Source organism: Pteronotus mesoamericanus, unplaced genomic scaffold, assembly GCF_021234165.1.
Source record: "Pteronotus mesoamericanus isolate MK-2021 breed Mesoamerican mustached bat unplaced genomic scaffold, CSHL_Meso_final contig_25, whole genome shotgun sequence".
Lineage (NCBI taxonomy): Eukaryota > Metazoa > Chordata > Mammalia > Chiroptera > Mormoopidae > Pteronotus > Pteronotus mesoamericanus.
Window position 1 is genome coordinate 20501177 of NW_026555105.1, and position 27592 is coordinate 20528768.

General features: G+C 54.3%; 1 protein-coding gene across 2 annotated transcripts in view; it reads right to left on the minus strand.

Annotated features, from left to right (window-relative positions):
• Positions 1 to 5429: 5429 nt before the first annotated feature.
• HM13 (histocompatibility minor 13) overlaps positions 5430 to 27592 on the minus strand; it is a 38219-nt gene continuing 16056 nt past the window's right edge. The window contains exons 4-13 of one of the 2 annotated variants that reach the window (XM_054573924.1): positions 24434 to 24522; positions 22654 to 22739; positions 22418 to 22543; positions 21618 to 21675; positions 18520 to 18603; positions 14700 to 14736; positions 12732 to 12834; positions 8465 to 8550; positions 6663 to 6809; positions 5430 to 5850 (exon numbers count right to left, since the gene is read on the minus strand). In XM_054573924.1, the coding sequence (XP_054429899.1) occupies positions 5751 to 5850; positions 6663 to 6809; positions 8465 to 8550; positions 12732 to 12834; positions 14700 to 14736; positions 18520 to 18603; positions 21618 to 21675; positions 22418 to 22543; positions 22654 to 22739; positions 24434 to 24522 (916 nt within the window). In that variant the 3' untranslated portion in view covers positions 5430 to 5750. The remainder of the gene's footprint in view (positions 5851 to 6662; positions 6810 to 8464; positions 8551 to 12731; positions 12835 to 14699; positions 14737 to 18519; positions 18604 to 21617; positions 21676 to 22417; positions 22544 to 22653; positions 22740 to 24433; positions 24523 to 27592) is intronic. The other variant, XM_054573923.1, reaches the window with a different exon arrangement.

The window sequence follows — 27592 nt, forward strand, 5'->3', positions numbered from 1 at the left end:
CTGTCTATTTGCTTCACTGGGGATGCTGGCTGGGTATCAGAGGAGATGACAACTGACCAAAATGGGAAGCCCAGGTTGTTGACTGCAGAAGTAAAATTAATATCAAAATAATATGCACTGATGTGATTTCCACTGAATACATAATAGGTGTAGAAAAAAAAATCTGAAGTCTATGTTAAATTATTAACAGCAGTAATCTCTGGGTGGTGGGAATATATTGTTTTATTTTCCCATTTTTGAAAACACATATTCTAATTTTTTACAAGGCACAGATGCAGTCTCTGGATAATAAAAACTTTTTATACATGAGTACTTAATGACAGGAAAAATGACAAGGGGGTGGTGGCCTTATGTGAGCCCAGAGCTTGGGAAGGCTATTGATTTCTGTGAGGACAGGTCCCCTCTCTGTGTCTTTATTCCTTCATCTGGATAATGGAGACTCACATGGTGAGTGATATGTTAAGGAAGTAATGCATGTAAACACTCGTACTGGTGTGTGGCACATAGTAAATGCCCCATAATGGTGGCTGCTGTTATTAGTCTTCCATGAAGTTATCTGTTTATACTTTCCAGTACAGATTGGATACTTCCAGAGTACCTGCAGGGATGGGTGTATGTGAGTCCCCTAGGCTGGCTCATGTGCAGGTTCACATGCACATAGGTCTGCATGTGCACGTGTGGCTCATTCACACTGAAGTCTTTATGTTGCATGAAGCAGATTGTACTTGCATGGGGGCATCAGGCACAGGTGCTTGCCGACAAGATCACAGGCACTTGGCACTGAGAACAATATCCTGGGTGGGGGAAATGGTAGTTCTCAGTTCTCCATCTCAGCATTCTCATCTCCCTGCTTCCTTTCAGCTCAAAGCTGCTGCGAATTTAGACTTCTTCCTGCCACCTGACCAGACCCAAGGGACCTTGAGGGGTCATAGGACATGTTTAAGGATGTCAGTGGTACCGGTTAAACAATCTCCAAGGGAGAAGAAATTGGTAAGTAGAGTTGGAGCACCTGGGTTTGTGGCCCCGCCACCCTGCTGAGGGACATCTGGGCCCACCGTCTGGCCAGCTTTAGTTCTCGATCTCTCTTGTCCATCCACCCCATGGCCCTTGCCCTTTTATCACTCAGAGCATCACCATCGAGGGCCTGGGGCCCCATCCCTGGCTTCCTGGTTTTTTCCATTTCTAAGGTTTAGAACGGACTGTCAATCTTCTGCTCAGAATCCTTCCTTGGCTCCACTGCCTCCATGATAAAGTCCGAGTCTCTTGCCTGGACTTTTGGGGTCTGCTCATCTTTCCTCCTCTCCTCTGGCCTTTTCCTTCTGCTCAGGCTGGGGTCATCTCCTGGAAGCAACGATGACACAGGTGAACGTCCTCTCTTCACTCCTCTTTATGTTTAATTTGGAGTCCAGCAAATCTGTGTTCGTCTCTCAGCTTTGCCCAAGCTCTTTGTGATGCCGGGCAGGGTTCAGACCCTCTGAGTTTCAGATGCCTCTTTTGCCAGATGGAGATAAGTTAATATTTCTTTTTGCTAGAGCTGGATTCATTTTTATTTTCAATTGTATGTTTTCTAAAAATATGTTCACCTGGCTCAAAATTTTAATACTATAAAATATACAGGAGATTATGTAACTCAGCAAAAATTTCCTCTCAAGCCACCCAGTTCCCTTGTATCTTCCTTGGCCTCAAAGTTACTCTTTTCAAACACCTTGTAGGCTCTTCCATAAATGTCATCTATATGTGTTCTCTCCATGGATATTTCCCTCAGTCCTCACAGCCACCCATCAGATAGATGAGGCAATTGAGGCTCAGGGACGAGAAGCCACTTGGCCCGAATTAGTCGACCGTAACACAACGTGAACGTGTCTATTTATGTAGCGCCTATTATGTATCAGGTCCCCAGGACTGTCCCAGATCTGGGACATTCAACAAATATTATGTCCCAAATACTGAGTGCTCTCATCTTTTGGGCACTCAGCTGTGTACTGGAGGTGGCGCCATTTTCCGAGTAAAAAACAGAAAACAGAAGGGGAAAAACCGCCCTTAAGTCAAAGTGATAATCAGCCCCGATTTCCTGGTCGGGAAACTGGGGCACAGAAAAGAGGAGTGACTTGCCCAAGGAAGCCCAGCTGATAGTGGCAGAGGCCAGACTGAAAGGCTCGCACGGGTTACTCGGTCTCTGCCAGCGGCCCGCGGCCCCTCCCCCAGGTGGGTGTGTCCACTTCTGGCCCCGCCCCTCCCCAGGCGGTGTTCCAGGCAGCCCCGGCCGCCGTTTCCTGCTTGCGTCGCTGGGCGGGCGGGCGGCCGGCCCATCTGGCGGCCCCCGTAGGGGGGCGCGGGGAGGCGGCCCAGACTCGCTGGAGCCAGGCGCCGGCCGGGCCTCCTTGCCCGCCTGCGGAGCCCAGGTGTGGCCGCGGCAGGGGAGGGGGGTGTGCCTTCCTTCCCGCTCGGCCCTTCCTGACGCACCCGGGCAGGATGCAGCCGCCTCCCGCCCCTCCTCAGCCTCCGCCTCCCACGGCCCTGCCTGGAATCGTGGAGGGAATCCGAGCTCTGGGAGAGCAGGGCTGGCTGGAAGCCGCAGGCCCTGCCCGTCTCTTGTACCCGCTCCTTATGAGACCCTGGTCAATCTTGCTCATTTCTGGGGGGACGCAGCTTTCTCATTCGTGCAAGCACAGCTGGACTCCGATCTCCTGGATCTTCCAGGCTCTGGTCTTGCCCCTCAGAGGCCTCAGACAGGACTGTGGGAGCCGGAGGCAGCTATTCTGCCTTATGTCTCTACATTATTCATTTATTCACCCATTTCTGGTCTGTCTCTCCATCACAGCTCAGCTCGGGAGGGCGCTGGCGCTTGACCTGTGTGCCCCGCGGTGCCCAGTGACTTGCATGATACCCAGATCGTAGCTGGTGCTGAGACCTGAGAGGACATCTCAAGGTTCTACCGACCCCCTCCCTCCCCCAAAGTTAGAGCTTGGTCTGGAAGGGAGGTTCTTCTACATTTCACAGCTGAGGAAACAAGCGAGTGGGCGGGCCTGTTGCAGTCGCATCGTGGCAGTCAGCCCTGCTCAGTCAGACTCTTCTCGAACGCGGCCCCCAAGAAACGGAACCCGGGATCCTGTATCCTGACAGGTCAAACGGCACCTCTGGCGAACATCATGGCGCTGGAAGCCAGGCACCCTGGGTTCAAATCCCCCCAGGGAACTTAAAGCCTCTGCTTCAGTTTCCTTTATCTGTAAAAATGATGGTACCTACTTCACAGGGTTGTTGTAACAATAAAATATTTCTGAAATACATAGCATAATGCTAGACGCACGGTAAATACAAATGAAATAGCCTGTGTACGTGGGTTCTCAGCCGGCAGGTCTCCCCCCTTGCAGTCCCCTCCCATCCACTGCAGTTAAGGGAGAAGGAGGCTGCAGAGACTCAGGCCTCAGGGACAGAACTTAGGGGTTTTCGAGCGGTTTCCCAAGGATCCACCCCCACCCTGGGGTGAGGCTGGAGCCAGGCCCACTCAGGGCCCCGCCCAGAAACCCACCCCCGCCTCTCAGGCGTGCAGGCCCAATCCGTGCCCGGCCTGGTGCCATTTTTCCATGGGACTCTGGCGGTGGCGGTTCACATCTGGAGTCTAGACTCGGAGGCTCTGCGGGCCGGGCCTACCGCCCGGGCTGGGCCACCGCTGCCCGCTGTTTGCTCAGCTGAAGCTGGTTAATTGGAATTAGAGTGGCCTCTGCGGTGCTGGCTGGCCGGGCGGGCCCTGGATGGCCGCTGCCGAGGTCTGTGGAACATCTGGCCCGGCCAGGACGGTCATTAGGTGGCAGGCGCCCGGCGCCACTGCCACCTCAGCCTCCGCCGGGGGCCGGCGGTGACTCAATGAGGCCTTTGTGGGCCCTGGGCCGCAGAGCCAACCGCACTGTGTGCCTGGGCTGCCTGCCCCATCTGCCGCCCTCAGAGGGGCCTTGTTCCAGGACCACACGGCCTTCCCTCCGCAGGCAGTGAGAGTAGGAAGAGATCCGAGAAGCCCCTGACAGGAACCCACACCCCCCTCCAGCCAAGAGAAGCCTTGGAGATTTCCTACCCTTTCTTTTCTTTCCATAGAATCCTGGGCCCAGAGAAGTTGGACAGCTGGCTCCAAGGTGCCCAGCACACGACCCACCGTGACTCAGGCCCAGGAAGTGGAAAGGAGTTGCACAGTCCTTAGGGAACTTTGGAAGTTGGTTCAGACTGCATGAGGCTAAGTCCATGCCTATAGGAAAGCTGCCTCAATCCTCTCATTTGCATGATGGGGCTCATATTAACATCGAAGCCTGACTTGAACCAAGGGAAATCCTCTATTGAGGTGCCTGGTCCATGTATAGCGCAATACCTAGTGAGATTACAGTCCTGCTTCTCTGCCCACCCTTGTCCTTTAGACATCTCCAAACTGTCTGGAAGTCACTGTTATTTTCAGCCTTTGAACCTGAAGCTTGGCAGGGAGTGCCCTGGGCTGGGAGTTGAAGGGCTTAGTCTCAGGCCAGTGGGCACCCTCCTCCCATCTGTCTCTCCACACAGTCGCCCCACACCAGGCAGGTGCATGAGGGCGGTGCACTCTCCTCAGCTGATCCACTGGGGCTTCTCCTGCTGGCCCAGGCTGCTGCTTCAGCAAACCTGGGAGAAGCCCTGGCGCTGGGAGCTCCAGCTCTTGGGCCTGGATGCTCCTCCAAAGTACTGGGCCCAACCCTGCCCCACCTCAGCTTCTCCAGTGGCTCTGGCCCTTGTGCTGTGACCAGCATTGCTGTGGGGAAGGAGGCGGCTCCTGGATGCAGGACCGTTTTGGCCTTGCAGTAGTCATTTTTGCAAGAACCCCGGGAACGAGAGCAATGGGACCTTGACCTCCAGGGCGACAGGGAGCCCCAGCGCTCTCCAGCTGAAACCATGTTAACACTGGGAACAGGGAAGCTGGCTCCTGCCAACCTGGGAATAAAATCTAAGCTCTTCTCTGGGGACGATGAGGCCCTGCCCATTTCCCTGGCCTTAGAGATACCTGGTCCCTTTGCTGGGTGAGGTCAGCCTTTTGGTACCAACCCTTCATCGCCCTTGATGGGGTGGGTGGATAGGTGACACATCTGGCACCTGACCAATGAGCTTGCTGCCCCCTAGTGCTATGAGGATGCTGGTGAGGAAAACTGGATGGCTGGTGGGTGAGGAGGGCCCATGGGCCCCCTCCGCTGGTCAGAGGTCATCCTTGGGGTGCGGAGCTGGTGCATTGGCCAGGCACTGGGTGGGCATCCAGGGCAGAGGAGCCCAAAGGTCAGGGCCTCCTCCCAGGTTTTGATAATCCAGTCCCCAGGAAGGGGCTTAAAGGAAAGTTTCTGGGTATGGGTGAGGGGAGGTAGACCCAACATAATGTGCTGGGTGCAGAGAACCCAGAACCCCCTAGAAGCACAGCGGTCTGCCTGCGCATTGGGATGAGTTTTAATATGAGGCAAAGTCAGTCCACAATACAAAAATCTAAAAATCAGACCCATTTTTCCCACTTGGCACCTGGGGCAGTGGGAGAAGTTGGGAGCTTCCTTTGCCTTCAGCTGATGGGGAGGGGCAGAGGAAGGCCAGAGAAGGGGAAGAGGGAACCAGGCCACAGAGGCCCCGCAGCGGGGTCCTGCCGCCCCCCACCCCACCCTGGAGTCGCCAGGCCTCTGGCGCCCTCTGCCTGGGCGGGCCTGTGCCGGTCCATTCCCGCCTGCCTGGTCCGGCCCTCGGAGGGTCAGGCACCAGCCACATCATTTGTCCTTCTTCTCCAGCCCCTTTGATGCTGAGGCTTCTGTTCCCTCTTTGGATTCTGTCACGGCTGCTGGATCCTTAGGATTTGACTCCTCATAACTGACAAAAAAAACCAAAACGATAAAAATAACACATTTAGAGGCAGCGGGAAGCAGGGTCCCAGAATCCCACCATCTCGGGAAAACCCGAGCTCACAAGGCCCGTCAGCACCCCGCCTACCGCCCAGCCTCCTCCAACGCTTGTCCCCGCCCCACCATGTGCCCTCCTCAGACAGGTGGCTTTGCTTTCCCAGTACCCAGTGGTGCCAACAGGCGGGAAGGGCAGTGGCAAATGGAGGAGAGGCTGGGCTTGGGCTTCTTGAGTCTTTTGCTGGAGACAGTGGGGAAACAGGGGCAGCCAGGACGAGGCTACAGGAGGGGGTCGCTCTACTGGCAAGTGGCAAGGTGCCACTCTTGAAGGTGGACACCCTGGCTTAACTCTTGCTATGGACTCCACTTATTGAGCAACTGAGTTCATGCCAAGGACAATACCAGTATTTCCTCACCAGATCAGCCCTGTGAGGCAGAATGCACCCACTTACAGATGAAGAGAGACTTTGGAAGAAGAAAGTGACTTGCCCAAGATTACACATGTACAGCAAGTAGTAACGGTCTCTACTACTGTATGACAAGGGCTGTTGACATCCACGCTCTCATGAGAGCCCCACATTATCGGTGAGGACACCGAGGTTCGGGCTGCCCTGGCCCCTCGGCTCGGTGCAGGGACTGCCTGGTGGTTGTGGAGGAGCTGCCTCTTGCAGCCTGCCCCTGGCTATGGTCCCTACCCCGTTCACTGGAGCTGGGGTGTCTGCCCTACCTTGGGCCCCGGGGCAGTGGGGGGAAGCGGGCAGGTGGGCACCCGCTGGGCATTACATGGCGCTGGGGTTCTGCGGGCGCCGGCGGCGAGGGCCAGCTAGCTTCTGCTGCATGGAGTCGGCCAGGCTGGCGGGGGAGCCCGAGACTGTGGGGAAGTGGGTGAGCCTCGGGGTATGAGGCAGGATTTCCGCCGAGGATTCGTAGCTGCGTGAGAGATAGACAGAGATACAGAAAAAAGAGATGGCGAGAAAAAGACTAAAGAAGGACAGAGACTTCTCTTCCCAGGAGCAAGGAGCAGAACTGTGTCTTTGTCTCTGCACTTTCAGGCTCTCTGGAAAGAAGCTGCTGTTACTTGGGGAATAAAAAAGAAAAGATGTACAGATACAAGGGGACACTGGGCAGCTGGCGCTAGAGGCCTATGGGCTGCTGCACACACTCTCAGATACACTGTTGTGTGAAAAACCAAGACGCAGAAAGCTCTGAGTGCTACCACCTGTGCAAGAATGTGCATCCATACACTTGCTCTTAGGTGCAAAGATGGCTCTGAACGTGGACACACTGTGACAGAGCTGGCCTCTGGGGGGTGACCGGAGCATTGAGGGTGTTGTCCCTCTCACAGTCATGCAATTTTGAACCATGTAAACGTGTTGCCTATTTGAAAAAACAGTGCCAATAAAGGGAAAAGTAAAACACAGGATAAGGTGGAGAGTTAGGGAGAGAGTCAGACAGAAAAGAGTAGGGAGAGACCATCTGCTTTTTTACCTCAACCTAAGAACCCTCGGAGGGGTGGGGGCGAAGGATGGGGACAGCGTGCCTACCCGGCTCGGGGTTCAGAGCTGGACACCACGCAGACATGACAGGACTGGGGCTGAGGCTGGATGAGAGCCAGAGAGTGACAGCAGGGGTCGAGCTCAGGGATCACGTCTCACCCCTGCCTCCAAAGCGCGCCCAGGTTTGCCCCCAGGGTCCCTTGTAGCCTTGTCTCAGAGTCCATAAGGTCTTGCCAGGCCAAGAGATAAGGGCAGGCAAGCTGGGAGCTTGAGGCTTCCAGGCAGGGCAGGTACGGGGGAGGGGTGAGTCACAGGTTCCCTCGGAGGCAGCCAGGTGCACAGAAGGTCCTGGCGGGCGCTCCAGGGACAACTTGGAGGCCAGGCAGGTGGAGCTGGGTGGAAGGCCTGAGTGGGCAGCTTCAATCGCAGCTGGCAGCTATTTCTGGGTCCCTGGCAGGTGGGGTCAGTGGTGCTGGGGAGCAGACACCTGCCAGAGTCACGCAGGCTTTGGGCTGTGGGCGGGGCTGTGCACAGGGTGTGGCTGGTGTGCATCTGGCCATGGGGAAGGGGTGCATATGTGACAGAGAAACCAGCTAACTGTGGGTTACCGTCACAGAGGCGCCTGAACAAGGACTGACACTTGATTTCTAGCCTGGGGCAATTTGTACCTCGCTGCAGCCCTCCTCTCACTCCCATGTGAAAGCTGAGGCCAGGGGAGGGGAAGGACATGCCTGGAGTCACACGGTGGCAGAGCTGATGGGAACTCAGGACTCCTGAGAGTGAGGCAGCCAGGGTGGGGGTTGGGGAGTTCTACACCAGCCAGTCCCTTCTCAAGACCAGCTGGCCTTTGGCTGTGGGGGAGCCTGGAAAGACCCAAGTCCTTGCCCTCCCCTGGCTCCTGGACCAAAGAAAGGTTCTTGCTGGTGCCCACAGGTCACACACCCACATGCTGGTGGCAAGGGTGAGGGGCGGGGCAGGCGGTGGGAACAATGTTCCCCTGGAGACGTATACAAACAGCCCCGGCCGGCTCCACCGGCCGCCTGCAGGTGAACCTGTGCCATGCAGACGTCTGCCCCCACCCCGTCTCACCTGAACATCTCTGTCACTTCTCCCTTGACCAGTGCCACCAGGACAGGAAAGCCGATGCAGGCGGGGACCAGGTACAGGAGGGCAGGCTGTAGGAGGACACAGGGCGGTGAGGCAGCGTGGGGAAAACACCTGCTCGGGGCCATGCCCACCACTGCGCCCCTTTCCTGGGCACGACGGGGTGGCCACTGCCCAGGTTCACAGAGCGAGTCAGTGGCTGGGTCTGAATCCAGGGCTGTCGACTCCCAGCCCAGGCTGCTCCTCCCTGGGAGGGAAGGCAAGAAACCCAAAGAAACTCAAGTACGCAGGGTGCTCAGGCATCTGGCTGGCAGCACCTCCGTCACCTAGGACATGAGGTTCAAACATGAAAGCTCCTGGATTAGTTCTATTCCCAGAGACCCTCCTTGCCTAGGTCTGCTGCTGGAAGTTTACATTTTTAACACATACTCCAGGAAATGCAGATACAATAATGTGACGATAATGATGGCATAGCTGCTATGGGTGGAGCACTTGCTGTGGCCTGTGCCGAGGTCACCCAGCTGGTCACTGGCTCTCCCAGGATTCATCACAGCCAGGTGGTCTGGGCCTGAAGCCTGTGCTGAGACTCCAGGTGAAGCTGGGTTTGGAGGATGGCAATTATTCTGAGGGCGCTTATTCACGGAGCACCTACTGTGCACCCTGAGCTCAGGCCTCCTGGGGGCGTTTCAGTCCATCTCCGCATGCCTTGTCAATGTCCTCCTTGTGCACAGAAGGCTGATGCTTTGGGAGGAGAGGGAACGGCTCAGGCCTCAGAGGTTTAAACGGTTAACTGGGGATTGAAACTCGGGCATATTAGACTTGAAAGCCTTTTTTTTTAACTTGTAGCATCTGAAAGTTGGATGTCACTTTACTCTCCAACCCTCCATGGCTCCCATTGCTCTTGGTGGCCCGAAACCCCCTGCTTCCTTCTCCACTTTCACCTCACCTGCCCTACTCTGACCTCACTGGCCTCACTTCGGTCTTCATTGTCACCCGCAGCCTCAGGACCTCTGTTTGTGCAGTTGCTGCCGCCTCAGGGAGCTCCGCCCACGCTTTGCCTAGATCCCTCCCCCTTCAGACACCGGCTCAGCTGTGACTTCCACAGGGAAGCCTTCACTTGCATGGAATCAAGACCCCTTGTTATACACTCCCAGAGCCCCATGAAATTCTTCACAGCATGCTCTAGCAATTTCGAACAGAACATCCCTGGGCCATCACAGACTGGAGCCTCCCCCCTGCTAGACTGGGAACTCTGTGAGGACGGGCTTCACGGCTGTCCTGTTCTTGGCTGGATTCCTGGCACTCCGAGGAGGGCCAGGCCAACACTGAACACAGTGTCTTCATGGATGCCCGCAGAACTAAGAGGGTGTCTTGGAGATGACTGGGTGAGGAGACACTATTCCTAAAGCCGAGACAGTCTCTGGCCAGAGAACAGGGCTCCATAGCCCCGAGTCTGACACTCAGATCATTTATTGGCAACCATTTTTTTTTTTGGCTGTGAACCACGTCATTTCACATTAAGTTGTCCTCGAATCTATAAGACCATAAATATTAGCACCAGAGTTTTACAGATGATGCACCTGAGGTTCAGACAGGGGGCAATGACTTGTTAAAGGTAGCAGAGGGTGTCTGTAAGTGGTTGAGCTTGGATTTGAACCTGGGCAGCTGCGCTTCTCCCACTACATCACGTCTCTGCTAAGAGCTAGGCTTTGAGCCAGGAGCAACAGAAATCACAATGACAAAGGTCTACACCAAACCTTATGAGAGGCAGTCAAAGCAGTACTCACAGCTGATGGGAGGGGCTCCGTTGGGAGGCAGCAAGTTTGCGATTATCAGAAGGACACAAGCCTATTATTTTCTTTCCTCTCAAGGCACCAGGGAACCTCTCCAAAGAGTCGTGCCAAAGAGAGGGTGAGCTGTACGGCTTGGGGTGCTGAGCAGGGGGCGAGGACTCCTGGCTTTCTATCCTACCTTGGCTTTGCTGTGTGACCACAGCTGAACCACTCCTCCATCTCTGTACAAGGAGAACACCCGATCATCTCTAAGGGCTAATCTAGAAGGCTTCCAAACCCCTGGCTTAGAGTGGCTGTATTTTTTTTTTCAAATCCTCACCTGAGGACGTGCTTATTGACTTTAGAGAAAAGGAGAAGGGAGTGGCTCCCATACATGTCCTGACCAGGGATCAAACCCATGACCTTTTGGTGTATCGGATGATGCTCCAACCAACTAAGCTACCTGGCTAGGGCTGAAGTGGCTTTTTGATAGAGGTTCAATGGGTGGAAAACCATGTGGGCAGGAGAGCCTTACCAAGGGAGCTGCTGGCATTGGGACTGCCTGTGTCTTGAAGAGGGAGAGGCACTTCACAGAACAGGCTCCCCTTGTGTCCTGGATCCCCTTCCCAAGATTTTCAGGGAGATGCCCACATGGATGACTGGGAAGAATGGCTGGCCTGCTGGGGAGCAGCGCAGGCCTGGGCCCCAAGGACAGAAGTCCAGGGCTCCAGCTGGGGCCCAGCTTGACTTGCTAGATAACCCAGGAAAGTCTCCTTTTCTGTCTGAGCTACACTGTCGCCCACAAAGAGGGCCACCTCTCCTGACTCTGCCCAGCTATGTGAGATCTCCAAAGTCTAGCCAAGGCAGAGAGCAAGTCTGCCACCTGGTGGCCACTGGGGGAATGGCTCTGAGCTTTGACTCTAACAGGCTGGCAGCTGGAGAGCAGTCTAAACTCCTTCCCCAGTCCGGGTTCAATCACCCTCTGTGAACTCCTCACCAAGTGCAGGCGACTCTCAGCCTGCACAGACCCCAAAGCTGTTTAGTGCAGAACAGAATGGGAGGTGGCTCCCAATGGTTCTTGGTTTCTTCACCTGTGGGGTAGAGGACCTTGGATCTTCGGTAGAATAATACCAGTATCTACTTCATTATGTACTGTAGGTATGTAAATACTGTAACAACTAAATGAGTGAATGAGCAAAAGGGTTTAGATCAGTGACTGGCACAGAGTAACCGCTCAACAAACAGCTCTTGTGATTAATTTGAAGGCGTCGCCTCTGCAGCTGGCGCCCTGGTGGGGTGGAGGGAGGTGGGGAACAGCAACAATAATGACACCTAATACCACCCAAACAGGCAGGATTCAAAGCACTTTACTCATATTAACTTAATTCATCCTCAAGCAGCTCTAAGGTGGCTACGATTATTTATGCCAATTTTCTGGTTTTATCCATCTACGAGGAAAATCAAGCAAAAGTCCAGCGACTTGCCCAGAGGCCTCCAGCTAGCAGGTGGAGGGGTGTCCCTTCCCACCGGGGCTCCCTTGGCCTCCTTTCCACACTGCCTTTCCCAGAGCTCGGGGTTCAGAGCCTGGGCTCGGTTTCCCCACGACACAGGTTTGAATCTCGGCTCCACCGCATACGTGCTGTCTGGCCCCTGAACTCCAGTTTCCTCATCTGTTCACAACGACCGCCATGAAGAGCCGAGCAGAGCCTGGTGCACTGGGAGTGCTTTTATTCCCAATGATGAGTAATCCTGTCCACTCACTAGCCCTCCCAGTCTTCCCCTCTCCAGGTCACGCTGCCAAGAGCTCCCAGCCCCCACCCCCCCTAGTGTCCTCTGTGGCAACTCCATACACATCTTGGCAGAACCAGGCCAGCTTGGGGAGTGGGGGGAGAGGGGCCTCAATACTCCATCACTCAGCTGGCCGGGCGGGCGCTGCGCTGACATACCCAGCACTCACCCAGCTCCATTCTTCGGTCTCCCCGCTACAGAGGCTGAGAAGTCACATCTTCTCTTAGACTCCTTGTAGCTGGGGCCATGTGACACTGATCTGGCCCATGAGATGTGGGCAAAAACCTCCTTATTCTGGGGAAGGTTTTGCCCTATTTATTTATTTTAGAGAGAGGGGAGGGGAGGAAGAGAGGGAGAGAAACATCGATTAGCTGCCTTTTGAATGTCCCCAACTGAGGACCTGGCCCAAAACCCAGGTATGTGCCCTGACCGGGAATTGAACCAGCGACCTTTCGGTTTGCAGGCCAGTGCTCAATCGACTGAGGCACGCCAGCCACGGCTGTTTTGCCCTTTTGATGAAGGCAACAGGCAGTCATCTTGCGACAACCATGAGTTAAAGGCCCAGAGAATCAGACATGCCTGCTCTGGCATCACTGGGCGACGCCTACCTCTCAATATGACAAATACACTACATGGCTTCCTTGATACCTGCAGTGAAGCGCTACTAACACACTGAGGGCAGCCCTGCTCACCTGCGCGTGCTTAAAGATGTGCATGATGAAGATGGTAAGGCCCAGGCCGAAGATGTAGGCTGCGAAGCTGGTGTAGAAGTAGGTGTGGGTGTTCTTCTTCAAGCTTCAGGGACGGGATGGGGAGAGAGGAGAGGAGGGTTAGAGGCAAGCATCTCTTCTGAGAGGGCTGCTGGGAAGGCCCTGCAGGCTGTGAGGTGGCTGAGAGCTCTGGGCCGGGAGAGCCCAGAGGTGGGCATGTATCCTGGGGCTGTCCCAGCTATGTGCCCCTGGACAAATCACTTCCTTCCCTCTGCCTCACTTTACTCACCTGCAAAATGGGGAAACCACAAGCTATCTCTCCAGTGGTTGTAAATATCAAATGCTATAACCTAGACAGTGGCTTAAGATTCTACCCAGCATAAAAGTCACCTGGAGAACTTGTACAAAAAGATATAGAGTTCTCGGCCCAATTCCCTGATCTAATAGGGCTGGGGCAAGGTCCAGGAATCTGCATTTTGAAAATCCCAGGGGAATCTGATACACGTAGATCATGCTTTTACAGAAACTGTAAAGGTAAGTTATTTTAAATGAAATGCAAATAATAGTTCAGTAACCCATTGTGAACACTAAATAGGTGCTGACTGCGTGGGTGAAATCCCAGTGCCTTCCTGGAGCTGATTCATCCAAGATCAGCCCCAGAACAGCTGAATCACCTGAAGCCTGGCATTGCCATTACATGTCTTCCTTTATAATGCCAGCTCATGACCTCTGTGTGCCCCTTGCACCTGCAGCAATGCCTAGTAACACTTGTGAAATGAGAAGTACCTCTGACCTCTTTCCTTGCCCTGGCTGTTTCTAAGCCTTGAGCCGCAAGTACGTTGAGAGCTATTCTGCTGTGAAGCCTGGGGTTCAACTGACTCCCTTTGGGAATGTTGCAGAAATTCTGGAGCCAGCTCTAAACAGTGTGCTTATCCTGCAAGTCCAAGCTAGGAGTGACATTCTGCCTCTGAGGATGCTGGCAGCTCAGTGTGTTTCCAGCAACAGTCCGAGGATGCCCGTGGGCTTCTCTTTGTCACCTCTGAATGGCCAAGAGTAGAGCTGGCTGGCACAGACGGGCCTCAGCTTACAAACTGGCCAGGTCCTCTCCAAAGGCTGTGTTCATGAGGTCCAGAGAGGCACTACACAAATGACCCAGATGGATGTGAGCAGGGCAAGGTTAAGTTTCACATCCAAACTGGGTTTCAGTGATGCTGGTACTGAGTTTCTCATTACCACTGTGAACACTATGATTGCTTTTGCAATTACTGGGCACGAGGAAATGAAGTTCATAAACCACCTCAAAATTAAGTGCACACCCAGTAGCCCTCCACTGGCAGGACAGAATGCTACCTGCTGGCGGCAGGTCCAGCTGCCCAGGTGCATCATTAACTCAAGCACGACCCTTCCTGTGTTTTAACTGGTGACTCAAGCTGGCCCCTTTCTCTCCGTGTGCTTTCTACAATGAACTGAAAAAACTCTGAGTAAGGAGGGGTAGGGACAGCGAAAGCAGCTGGGCCGTGGCGTCCTGACCCCAGGCTGATAGAGGACAGTGCCGCTGACTGCAGCTGGGTCTCCCGGGGAGCTCCCGAGGTCAGCCTGTGCTCAGCATTCTCCAGGGCTGCTTGGCATTCCCGAGGTGGGAGCTTCTGTTTACTGCTAACATACGGATGAAACACCTTAGCTGGAAAAGGTTGATTTACTTGCCAAGGTCACAGAGGGAGAAAGTGCTACATGTTTAAATCCTCTTGCTTTTGACTGCTAACTTTTCTTTTGGCCACACAGGCTTTTTGAACACTTAGAATCTCACAATGCAGAATGCAGATAAAATCAGAACTGCCCTGGCTGCTGTGGAGGTGTGGGGTCTGGGTCCCCGAAAGCCACTGGAGAACCCCGCCAGGGGAAGGCCCCTCACTCCTGGAGCCTGAGGGTTGGGGGTCCTAAGTAACTTACCTGATGTCGAAACGCAGGAGCAAGGCAATGAAGATTCCTGCGGGGAGAAAGCCAGCGTTAGGCAGTGGCAAGGAAGCCAGCAGCCCAGGAGATGTAGCCCCCTGCCCAGGCCAGGGAGGAACCAACACATAACTGGGTCCCCAAGCCGGTGTTCCCAGTCATGGAGCCATCAATGGGTCCAGGGGAGCAGCCAACACTGCCAACTGCCCACGGAAATCCTGTCTCTCTATCATCAGGCCTAGAACAATAAGGTCCCAGGATTTTGCTTTGGCTGGGGACCACATGGATCCGGCACCTCAGAGCACCATACTGTGTCACACTGGCTCCCTCTATCCAAATGTTCATCGAGCGCTGATGGTACCAGGGGCTGTAGGCAACAGGGGGTAAGCCACACCACTGCTCTCACGGAGCTCAGCCCAGGGCGCAAGGGGTACACATGCTGCTCGAGTAGAACCAAAGTCCACGTAAGAGTATAACTGAGAGGTGCTTCCGGCATCCTGGGAAGGTGCATCAGGGTGAGACCCAGGCTGCGGGGAGAGAGGGCAGGAGGGAGAGCTTCCTTAGGCAGTGACACTTGCCAGTGGGGAAGGAACAGCCTGTGCAAAGATCCTGAGAGAAGGCTCAGGGGGTGCAGCAGGAGTCAAGGAGAGCCAGTGAGGCTGCAGCCCAGAACAGAGATCGAGGGGCTAGGCCAGTCATGCAGGGTCCGCAGGGCAAGAGGAGCAGCTGGGTCTCTGTGCTGAGCAAGGGGACACACTGAAGAGCTCTAAGTGGGAGAACTAAACAGATTTTGAAAAGGGCCCTTGCGGCAGCGGCAGGGAGAAAGAGTAGGAGTACAGACCATTAGGGCGCTCTGCGAGAAGTCAGGGGAGCGTGGCTTGCTCTGTCCAGGCGTTGCATGCCTACAGTACTTCAAAACCCAGCCCCGGCACCCTGAAGCCTAAGTGCCCCTAAGACACGCCCTCCAGCCTCTGGATGTTGCACATACCGAGCACCAGTCTGAGTCTGCCTCCCTCACCGGTCTTTGGGCTCGGACAGGGCAGGGCAGGAATCTCATTTAATTGAGAGCAAGCTCTCAAGAACCAAAATATTCTTTGCTGATTAGAAGCACCAACTGGCAACACATGCTTAATTTTATATTTTTAAAAAAGATTTTATTTTTTAGAGAGGGGAAGGAAAGGACAAGAGAGGGAAAGAAACATCAATGTGCGAGTGAAACATTGGTTGCTTCTCACACTGCCCCCAACCGGGGACCCGGCCTGTAACTGAGGCCTGTGCCCTAACTGAGGCTCAAATTGGCGACCTTTCAGTTCACAGGCCAGTGCTCAACTCACTAAGCCACACCAGCCAGGGCCATATGCTTAATTTTAAAGAGGGAAATGAGTCAGTCCTCCCTGTAGACTGTGTCTGAGCAGGGAATTGGTGGGTGGACAGCAAACAAATGCTGCCTTTCTGGAAACAAAGTGGGGAATTTAGTGCCCCCTGGCGGCTGAGTTCTGCAACTGTACTCCTACTGATCCAGGAGTCAGAGCTCTGTCAAGAGCTTTCACTATTCCTGATGCATCTGGTCCTCAAAACAATGCTCTACAACAACCTGTTCTTCTTTGAAGAATATCGCCTGAGTTCTGTGAGGGTACAATTCACTTCCATTTATTGTAACTGCTGAAAGACTCAGAGGTATGTAGGTGTACACAGAAATGCAGAGATGGCCCATGAAGGCCTCAAGCTCAGACTACAACCAACAAGGACACTGGGGCAGTCTGAGTGGATGCCTGTGAGAGACATGCTGCAGAGTGAGCTGAATGCTTTATGGGACTCAATTTCTTCTAAAGGAGCCGCCTCTTCCTAGGGAAGCACGTCTCCCTGCCTCATGGCTCTCCAAGTTATGGAAACACTGGGCTTCAAGACCATACCCTCTATGTTCCCAAGGCTGTGGGCAAGTCTCTTTGAATCTCAGTCTCTTCAGCTGTAAAACAGAAATACCCTCTACTTTAACGGGCTGCTAGGAGTAGCAGAGACAATGTCTAAAAGCACTGAGCACACTGCTTGACAAATGGTAGCTGCTGTGATGATCTTATTGTCATAATGACAGTTTTAAGAGTTCTGACAGTGTCACCTTTTTTGCAATCAGACAGACCTGGTCCCAGTCCTGGCCCTGTTGCTTACTAGTGTGTAAAGTTAGGTAAGTCCCCTCACTTCTGAGCCTCTTTCCTCAGTGGCAGGAGAGAGCGAGCCTCCCCTGTACCACCATACGTGTCAGGAAATGAAAGCATCACAATACCCGCGTTATGAGAACTGCTATTACTTCCTGCAGTGGTAATTAACTGGCTTTTCATTTGTTGCAAACTTTTTTTTGCACAAAATTCCATGCTATATTCATAGCTATTATAATTTCCTTCTCTCTAGCTATCTTACTGAATTTATCAGGACAGTGAGTCACAAAACCATAAAGGTTTCAAGTGTACAACTCAAGAAAACATCACCTGCACACTGCACTATGCTCCCATCGCCCCAAGCAAAGTCTCTTTCCATCTGCATTTCCCCCCCTTTGCCCTCTTCCAGGTACCCCACCCCTTTTTTCCTCAGGCTATCACCACACAGTTGTCTGTGCCTATGTGTGTTTTTTATACACACACACATATTTTTGTGCATATATATGTATACACACATATATATATACACACATTTATTTTTGCTTAATCCCTTCACCTTCTTTTGCCCAGTCCCCCTACGCCACTCCCCTCTGACAGCTGTCAGTCTGTGCTCTGTGTCCATGAATCTGTCTCTTTGTTAGTTTATTTTGTTCATTAGATTCCACATATAAGTGAAATCATATGGTATTTATCCTTCACTGACTGGCTTATTTCACTTAGCGTACTACTCTCCAGGTCCGCCCATGCCATCGCAAAGGGTAAGGTTTCATTCTTTTAAGCAAGCACTGGGGTCCTCCCGACCTGCCGGGATGAGGGGAGCGAGCAGGCCCTTTGGATGGTCACTGCCCGCCACCAGGCCCAGGTCTGTGGACACACACCCAGACCTCAGCCGCCACAGCGGCCCTCGAAGTGGCAGCTCAGCTGTGCCCTCAGTCCCATGACTGGTCATTTAGGCTGCTGGTGCCCCAGGAAGAGGCAAGGCCGTGGCCCCTGGGGATGTGGGCCCATGATCGGCCTGCAGACAAAGGCACCTGTGCCCACACCCACAAGTGCACTGACTCCCTCCTACGTGTAGAGAATGGGTTCAAGGGCCAGCTCGTGCAGACAAGAAAGCGTGTGCACGCGTTGCTCTGCCAAGAGCGCAGACCCAGGAGCCCCCACCCATGGCGCCCCCCCGTTTACGCACGCAGGCCTGTCCCCCTGGGGCCCTCCCAGCACTGGGAGTGGGCCCCGGGGGCTCTGGCAGCTGGGCACATCTGTGCACTTGCGAACACTGGTGAGTGGAGAGGTGTGTGAGAGGGGTCAGGTTCTTTTAAGACGGCCATGAAAAGCGGGGTTTTATGTTGTTGTTTTTTTAAGTGTATTTCCATCTGTCATGCATATTTATTTACTTTTGTTCTTCCTGAATAATGTCTGTCCAGCCAGGCCGGAAGCTCTGTGAGGACACCGTTGCTCACTGCCGGGACCCTCCAGTGCCCAGCGCAGCGCCTGGCACTCGCCTGGGCTCTATGTGTGTTGAGGTGGATCCCTTCAGCACACCCTGCGCTGAGCCGGGGTTGGGGCTGTGGAATCACCTCTCTCTCTGGCTTTCCCTCCAGGTGAGGCTGTCTGCTTCACAGTATTGCTCCCTGATCCAGGGGACGCTCGCCCAACCCCAGCCCGGTCACCTGGAATGACGATATCGCCGAGTCCCAGCATGGCGAAGTTGTCCGCTTCGAGGCCCTTCTCCAGCAGATCCTGGGGAAACACCACTGCAGCGGGAGGCAGGGAGGCGAGGAGTTGGTGGCAGCCCAGCTTATATTGACTGCCAGCCCCCACCTCTGCTGTCAGAAATGCTCACAGCTGCATTTCTGGGTGGGGCAGCGGGGGCAAGGAGGTGAGAGGATGCTGATAGGCTGAAGGACAGTGTCTTCTTCTGAAACCACAGCTGGTTAGAGTGGGGAAGATTCTAGGACCATCTAGGTCAAAGGCTTAATGCCTTTACTAAGCTACATAGCAATGGAACCCTTTGGTTAAATGGGATAGACCCTAAAGCCAAGGACAATGCATAAAAGACTTACAAGAGCCCACACAGTGCTGACCCTCTAATAGGCTTTCCACCTCCCTACAACAGGGGTCTGGACAGACAGGGGTGTTTTTTCTCATTGAGGGGAGCCTGGGCTACAGGCTCTTTCTGTGTCTGCTGAGGGAGAAAAGGCCACCCTACAAACTCCTTGCTGAATGCCTCTCACTCAGAAATCCTGCTGGCGGGCTTGTTTGGGTAAATACAGATTGAGTGACATGCCTCCTTCTGTGCCCAGTTACGGCAAAAGGCAGCTACCCTAACCAGATTTCATCCTCGGGGCCCTGAGAGTGGAGGAGCATTTAGGCGTGGGCTCCCGGGTCCGAATCCCGGCTCTGATGTGTGACGTTGCACAGGCTACTTAACTGCTCTATGCCTTACTTTTCTCACCTGTGAGATGAGTGTTAACAGCAGAAGGGAGCCCGCAGGGTTGCGGTGAGAATCAGATGACCGGCACATTGCTGACTGCTACCTCACGCCTTTTTGACTAACCCAGTCCCGATTTTGTGTGCAGCAGCCTTTGCAGGCGATGGATCAAGTGTGCCGTAAGGGTAAGACAATCCGGACAATCTGGTCCCTGAAGTCCTGACTTCCCTTGCTGCTTGGGTGGTCATGTGACCCAGCTCAGGCCAATGGTCACAGGCAGAGACACGCTGGGGGCTGTGGGTAAGCTTGTGCTTCCCTAATAAGCATATAGCTGTCCTTCCCTGATGATTTCTTCCTGCTTTGAATGCAGTCAGTGATTGACAGATCTCCTCTTTCAATCCTCTCAATTCTGGGACCATTCAATTCCGAGTGGCAGATACGGATATCAACGCCCAGGGAGAAGTCTCTTTCCTGAGGCCTCAGAGCCAGCAAGGGTCAGATCTGGGATTCAAGTCCAGGCAGCCTGACTTCAGCACGTGCGCGCTCCACCACTCTGCTATACTGCCTCCGAGCTCCACTCCCAGCAGTGGAGGGCAGCTGGCCTTCTCCCCTAGCCGAAAAACCAGATTCTAAGCACAGAAACCAAATTCGACAGAGTCATTTTCCTGTTCAGAGCCTTCCAGGGGCTCATCACTGCCCACCACATGGCGCCCAAGACCCCTGGCACGGGAGCCTCGCCTTCTGCAGATCTGGCCCCTTTCCTGCTGCTCCCCGAATCTCAGTCACACTCCCTCCGCGAGTCGCTGCTCCCAGGGCTCTCCACGCAGCTTCCCGCGTCCAGCCCTTTGCTGAAACTGTACTCAGTCTACATTTCAAATGCCCACACTGCCCCTGCAGGCTTGGTGGATGCACATTCATCCTTCGTGACTCAGGGAGGCTTTTCCTGACACCTTGGCTGGGTTCATCCATCAAAGCATGTGGGGAATTGCTGGTTCCCCGGCCTGGCAGGCACCTGGTCTCTTGCTCTGGAGACCTGCCCTCACCTGACACCCTTGGATCTGGGCTGCCGCTGATTCAAACACCGTGCCTCGAGGCCTCGTCGTCCCGGGGCTCCTTCTCCCCAACGGGAGTGCCTGGTTCGTGGGCCGGGGCAGGCCTCATACATCTATTTAAGCCAAAGCTGGGAGAACTTGCTTTCCTCAGGGGTCACTGAGTGGGCACCATCGCCTTTAGGAGCGGGGGGGCCACGAGCCCCGCCCGGCTCACGGAGAGGACCTGTCTGCAGCAGGGCAGGGTGAGCCTGCGCGAAAGGCAGCTACTTATGGACTCTCCAAGGCCGACTTTGCTCCGACTGCCGACTGCTGCGAGCCAACGTGTCCCACGGGGCTCACTCACTATTCACGCCTTCCCAGGAGAAGCCTGCCCTTCGTCCTCGCTGTCACGCCTGTGTGGGGCGGCTTCCAATGTGGGTCTTCTGACCCCAGGAGGTGACTCTTGAGTAGTCTGACGCTTAGACTCTAAGCTGATCATGCTTTCCCCCACCCCCCCTTGCTGATGACTGTTTGGATTTGGGCCTGTGACCCAATTCTGGCCAGTGAAACATAAGGGCGGCTGCGGGGAAAAATACTTCATTCTGAAGAGAAAGAGACAAAATTCCCTCTTTCTGCTTCTGCACATGGCTGTGTGAGGAATCAGTGCTGGAAACTTGGCAGTCAGCTTGGGACCATGAGGTGGGCATGCTAAGAATGGTGGGGCGGAAGGAATGAAGTCACCTTGACTCTTGGTGACTCCACCGAGGGTCACTGACCCAACCCTGAGGCGCTGTACCCCTGGGCCTGCTATAGTGTGCAACAGCAAAACTTCCACATTGTTCAAAGATGCTTGCAGCTGGATTTTCTATTTATAAACAATAAATACATGGAAAAGCATGACTGGGCAGTATGAGGCACGTGGGACAGACGGTGCCCAACAGCTAGGCGCTAAAGGGGTCCAGCGAGGGGAGAGCCAGGCCCCCCTTCCACCACCCCTGCGCGCCCTGCCACAGGCGCACTAGCCACGCCCTCTCTACGCGCGCTCCCACTCCAGCTCACCCCACGGCACACTGCACCGTGACTAAGTGGCTAGAGGCCAGGACTTGAGCAGAGGGTGGCTGGGCGTGAACACAGCCAGATGAATAAATGAGGACAAGGAAACCAGCCTGGAGACACAGGAGAGCCTAGAGAAGGATGAGGGGTGTGAGGAAGAGCTAAGGGACAGCTAGGACCAAGATAGGGACCACAAGAAGAAAGGCCAGTGGGGTGTTGCAGAGGGGTTCCCCCTGTGGGGGTAGTCACTTACATTTTATTGGCGCCTCAAAGGACCTGGCCACTGTCACCATCACATTTGTGCCAAACACCTAGAAGGAGAAGAAAAGAGTCAGGAAGGAGATAGGGACTGGGTAGGACAGAACGGCTGACCTCAGACTCCTCAACGTCCTGCTGTCTGGGATCTGCAGGGAGAGGGTAGGGAGCTGGGAGGGGCCCCAGAGTAGATGTAAAGTTGAGAGTGGGTGGCCACCAATGCTGGTCATAGGGTCACTTTGCTGGGTTCCTGGTTCTGGGCAACAGAGGGGCAATTCAGAGCAGTCAGAAAAGGGCCTCTGATGGCCCAGGCCAGGCATCTGTGATTGTCAGGGCTCTGCCCCTTCCCAGAGGTGCCCTTCCTTTATCATCCCCTGAACGGGAGAAGCGGCTGTCTGAGGCTGGAGAAAGGGCACCTGCGTCAGGCTGACCACGATCCCACAGCGATGCCTCTCGGCATGAACGCGGCGGGTACCTAAGCCCAGGGCTGGGAGCAGCCAGAGCAGGCACACAACAGCAGCCTCTGCCTTCACAGCTCAGTGCCCGTGTCGGCCCATTACTCAGCATTAACTACCCCTGCCAGGGCCCCCGTGAGAAAGAGATGAGGGTGGCTGACGGCACTGGACACAGGGTGGGGTCTCGGCCAGTGAGGGACCTGTTTTCTTCCCCGTTTCATGGAGGAGGCCAGCTGGGGCCACAGAGAACCTTCTCTGGGGCCCTGACTCCCAGGCCGTGCCTGCTGCCCTCCATCAGGTGGCTGCTGCCTGGGCCCCCGAAAGGGAGTAGGAAGAGGCTCACCCAGAAGACATCGTAGATGAAGAGGCCGCCCAGCAGGATGCAGCCGGTGCTGACGTTGTTCAAGTGCAGGAGCTCTACCCCGTTAAGGGAGAAGGCCAGGCCAAAGAGGTTGTTGGCAATCCAGTGCTGGGGAGAGTGGCAGTGAGACCAGTTCGCTGTGCCCCCTTGCCCTGCCCCATCCAGTCCCCCGCCGCTCCTCCATGACCCTCAACTCATCCCAGGCCCTGGCTGCTTACCTTCCTCAGCAGGTACCAGACGCCAACGATGCTGCTCAGGCCCAGGCACACCAGGTCCTTGGTGTCAAACTCATAATTGATGATCTCTGGGCAGAGAGGCCGGGTAAGTCCACTCCCCGGGGCGGGGCTGCCCCTCCCACCTGTCAGCCCCTGGACGGAGGAGGGCATGGCTGTGGGCACTGTCAGAGGCTCACAGGCGGGGGGTGCTCACGGGAGTCACCCCCAGCCCCTCCATTTTCCTAGAGGGAACGGAGGCCCAGAGAGATCACAGGCCTATAGCTGTGGCGTGCGGGGTCGGTGGGAGGTGGCTGGAAGCACAGGCTCTGCACCTGAAGGTGGGTGGCCTTGGGGGAGGCCGTTCTCTTTCTGAGCTTCAGTTTCCTTATCTGTAAAATGAGGATCCTGTCACCTCCCTGATAGGGCGCCGTGCAGAGCAAGTGAGACGGTCCTTATGAAGTGTCTGGCGCAGTGCCTGGCACACAGTGGGCACTCATCAATGCCAGCTGCCACTGAGCCCAGGTCCTTAGCACGGTTCTAGTTCTTTCAGGGATCTTTCTATTTTGCCCCCAAAGGAATCAGGAAGGTTGCTGGCAGCCCTAAAGCACTAGCAGAGGAGGAAGAAGGTGAGACAGGTGGCCTGGAGAAAAAGCAGAAGGGAGTCCCTGAGTCGGTTCTTGTGGGGAGCTCCGTGGGAGAGACCAGTCTCCATCGCTTCCAAGTTTCCTAACAAGGGAGCCCAGCGAGGGGTGGGGCTTGCCCAGGGTCCCTGCATATAGCCATTTTGTTCAGATTCCAGAGTGTAGCAGACTGCTGGTTGGCCCCGATTTCTGTCCTTTCCTCTGTGGTAACAGCACCCTGGTGATTTTTATTTGGACATGAGGCCAGCAAGCTCATGGCCACATTTTCCAGCTTCCCCTGCTGCTAAATGGGACTGATACAGCTGCCTCTCCTTCCACCTGGTGGGACAGTGGAGTGACGGTGCACCACCCCAGACCCCAGGGCCACTGAGTGTGGCAGAGCAAGAGACAGGTGGAGCCTGGGACCCTGAAGACTGTGGTGCGAGCTTAGCCTTTGAAAAATCAACAATCATTTACTGGGCACAGATGCATTGGAGATGCGAAAAAGAATCACATTCAATCGCTGCTTTTTACAGGCAGGACAGAATGCATGAGGCTCCAGGAAGAGAGTGTGACATTCGCGACATTCACGAGCTCAGACTTTCATGTGAGAAACACCTTCCATTTCATCAAGCCACTGATGAACTCTGTTACAGCACATGAACCCCCATCCCAACTAATCTCCAAAGCCAAGCTCTCCCCAATGCCCTGTACTTTCCACTTTTTAAAAAGCCATGGAACCTCCCTTTCACATCTTAGGTGGCAAAGTTGTCATACTAAAAATAGTCCTGTAGCATGATAAAAATAGCTCCACTAGTCAGCTTACTGAGTGTTTACTGCAGCCAGGCAGTGTGCTGAATGCTTTTTGCTCATCACCTACTTGCGTCCTAACAACATGCCTACAAGGGAGGTAACAGATCATCATTTTTATTTTACTTGTGAAAAAAAACCCCAGCAAAAACACCCAAGGCTCAGAGAGGTAAAGGCACTCACCCAGAGTCCCCTGTGCAGGCAGTGGCAGAGCTGGGACGTGAACCCAGGCGGTGTGACCCCAGAGCCCACCTTCTCCATCACTCGCTCTACCGAGGAGTCCCAACATCGGAGGGACAAGGAGGGGTGGAGGAGGAAGACACCCCAGGCAGGGGAAAGCGGGCAGCACTGACCTTCTTTGTTCTCCCCAGAGCCCTGCGTGAAGAGCAGCTGGTACTGTCGATTTGGGAAGTTGGCTGGAAAAAGTTTATTCATGAAAGGGCTGGAAGAAAAGACAACGCAGGTTGGCAAAAGAGCCCCTGAGAGCAATCACAGCCCCAACGGCCCTCACAAAGCCCCTGTTCCCAGCTGTGATCTCTGGCACCTCACACATGTCCTGGCAGGCAGGTGTTATTGTGCCCATTTTACACATTTGGAAACAGAGGCCCTCAGAGGCTAAGGGACAGCCCAGGGTCACACGGGGAGTCAGCATCTAAGCTGAGACGTGAATCTGGGGCCCTGGACTCTTGTGCTTCCATGCTGCCTCTTGGTTATCACCCCAGAAATCCAGAGAGGCAGACTTTCACGTAAAACACAGTTTGTAGGAGAGCAATGGATTCCAAAGTCTGGTCCATGCACCGTCTGCATCAAGAACGTACATTCCCGGACTCCCTTCCATTCCGGACCTAAGCTGGATGACCTGATAGTCACCCCACTCCCTTGACTTGTGAGGCCTGAGATTCTTATAAACTTGTTGGACTTGATCAGCCACATGAAGCACAGCCCCTAGGGCAGAAATACCCTCGTTAACTCCGGGGTGGGCTTGGCCTCATCTCTCGTTACCCAGTATACTCTGCTTCCTGGCCAGGCAGGGAAGAGACTTTCTTTTCTGGATCGCCTACAGAGCAAGATGAGCATATTAGGCCTCTTGGCCCAACCTGGTCCTGGAGGTGGCAGAATGTGGAGTCGCAACAAGCTTGGGTGGCCCAGCCCTGAAGCCTGATCTGCCACAAAGCAGCTGTGTGGCCCTGGATGAGTCACTTTAGTGGCTCGTCTGCATGGGGTGATACTACCACCTGTGTCAGGTATTGCTGTAGAGAGAGGAGGGTGGGGGGAGCTAGCCCAGAGCTGGACCCACAGCAGGGATGGAAGAACTGTGAGCTCCTCTCATCACTGGAGATTGTCCAGAGCCTGAGCTCAAAGCATCTGGCAGGGCCTGAGAGACTGATGTGACTAATGAGGTAGGCAACTCCAGAATGCTGTTCCTAACGACAGGGAAATGGAGGCGGGCCGGGAGGGAACCGGGGCAGAGGGAAAGGCAGGGAAAAGGGAGCTCTCTTTCTAAGACCCTGGGGCCTGGAGAAGGAAGACGGGGAGTTAAGTAATATCTCTGGACTCAGTCTCCTCACTTGTCAAACAGCCAGCCCCTCCAGGTCTGCAAGGCTGTGGCATGGTGAGAGATGTGGCAGGCCTGAGGATGGAATCGGGGGTGGGCTTCCACAGCAGGCTCTGAGCAGGTGGGAGGTGGAAGCTGGGGTGAGTGGGTCTGGAAGCTACTTTCAGCTCAGTTGGGTGAACCACTTTTGGGAAAGTCTGAATCCAGAGTGAATGTGCAGAGGCAGAGAGAAGGCCGAAGGAACTAAGCTCTTCACTCCAGTCTGGCCTGTTCCTCAGAAGCTCAATGCTTGGCTTCTCAACCAGCAGAATGCACCAATTAAGAACATGGACTCTGGAGGCAAGACTCCTGGGTTCAAATCCCAGATCTGCCACTTATTGACTGTATGACCTTGGGAAAGTTTCTTAACTGCTCTGTGCAACGATTTCTTCATTTGGAACACTACAATATTGTCCTCATAGTCTTATGAAGAAGATTAAACGGATGCCTAGCACTCGGTAAGCTTAATTGTAGTTTCAACTTCACGTAGCAAGTCTCTACACGGGTATCTGTGATTATCCCAAGGAAAGGGGCAGCTGGATAACACAGGGTAACAGTCAAGCAACCCGGCTGCTGTGAGTCTGACCTCAAGGGCGGGGGTCCTGTTTCGTCACCTTTGCCCCACCCTGGCCAGGCCCGGTGCCAGAGACTGCTGGCAAATGCCTGCCTGCCTGCCTCAGAATGCAGGCTGTTCTCAGCCCTCAGTGGCTCACATCCAAGCGAAAGGTCACCGCTTCCTGCTGGGGAACCACATCCTGCTGCCCTCTCCCCTGGGCACGGAAGGCACCGCTCAGTGAAATTGGTGACATGGCCTCCTCTTCCCTGAGTGGCAAATTTTGGCTTTCAGGGCCTTTATTTCAGGTGTCCCCAACCTCTGGGCCACAGACCAGCACCAGCCCAGGCCTGTTGGGAACTAAGCAGGAAGTGAGCCTGAATGCAACACGCTCGAATCATCCTGAAACCATGTCCCCCTGCACCACCTCCGCCCCCCCCCCGGGGATCATGGAAAAACCGTCTTCCATGAAACCAGCCCCTGGTACCAAAAAGGTTGGGGACCACTGCTCTAAAGGTCAGCTGGTGTGAGCTCACAGGTGATAAAAATCAGCTGAGGTCCCTTGGCAGAAGGGATTCTGGCATGGGCGCGAGTCTCGGTGGTTATGCAAGGCTGCCGCCCCTGCCTTCCCCGGAACCCCAACCTGCGGTTTCTTTCCGAAGAGGCTTGAGGCGGGCTAGGAAATGGTGGTGGAGGTGGAAGGACTCCTACAAGCCTTGGGGCTCAGGCCTCAGAGCCTCTCCTCCTCTGCCAGTCCCCTGGGGGTCTCTGGCCCACTGGGAGAGGGTAGCCGGCTGGCTTCCTCTTTAGGCTCTCTCTTTCCCTTCACGTTTGCTGAAACTGGAAAGAATACTGGCCATAGGATTGGACAGATCTGGGCTCAAAACCTAACTTTGCTCCTACCAGCTGTGAACCCTGGTGGTCTTCGAGTTGCGGTTTCCCTATATCAAACCTTAAGACCTTGTTGGATCCTGAGGAAGGTCTGGCTCTAAATCAGCTCACCAGAATTCTAAGGCTGTTGACTTTCTTTGAGAAAGTACTTCACAAAATTCAATTTGATTGAAGAATAAAGGTAAATTTAATTCTTGGGCCAACTTTCTAAATAGCGTGATCAAATTATGACATTCTTGTTTTTAAAAAACTAAAATTATATTCAGCCAGTTCAGTTCTTTTCCATGTAAACTTTACAGTAACAATTTCATTCATCTCCCAGTTTCCAGTCCTTTTCCTATTTTTCACAGGCCAGCTTGGTCTGTAGGGTGAACACTGCTTCCACATGACTAGCCATTATTTTTATAAGGTCTAATCTTCTCAGGTCAAATTTTGTGCTGCAAATTTTATCAAGAAAATGATTCTCCTGCTAAT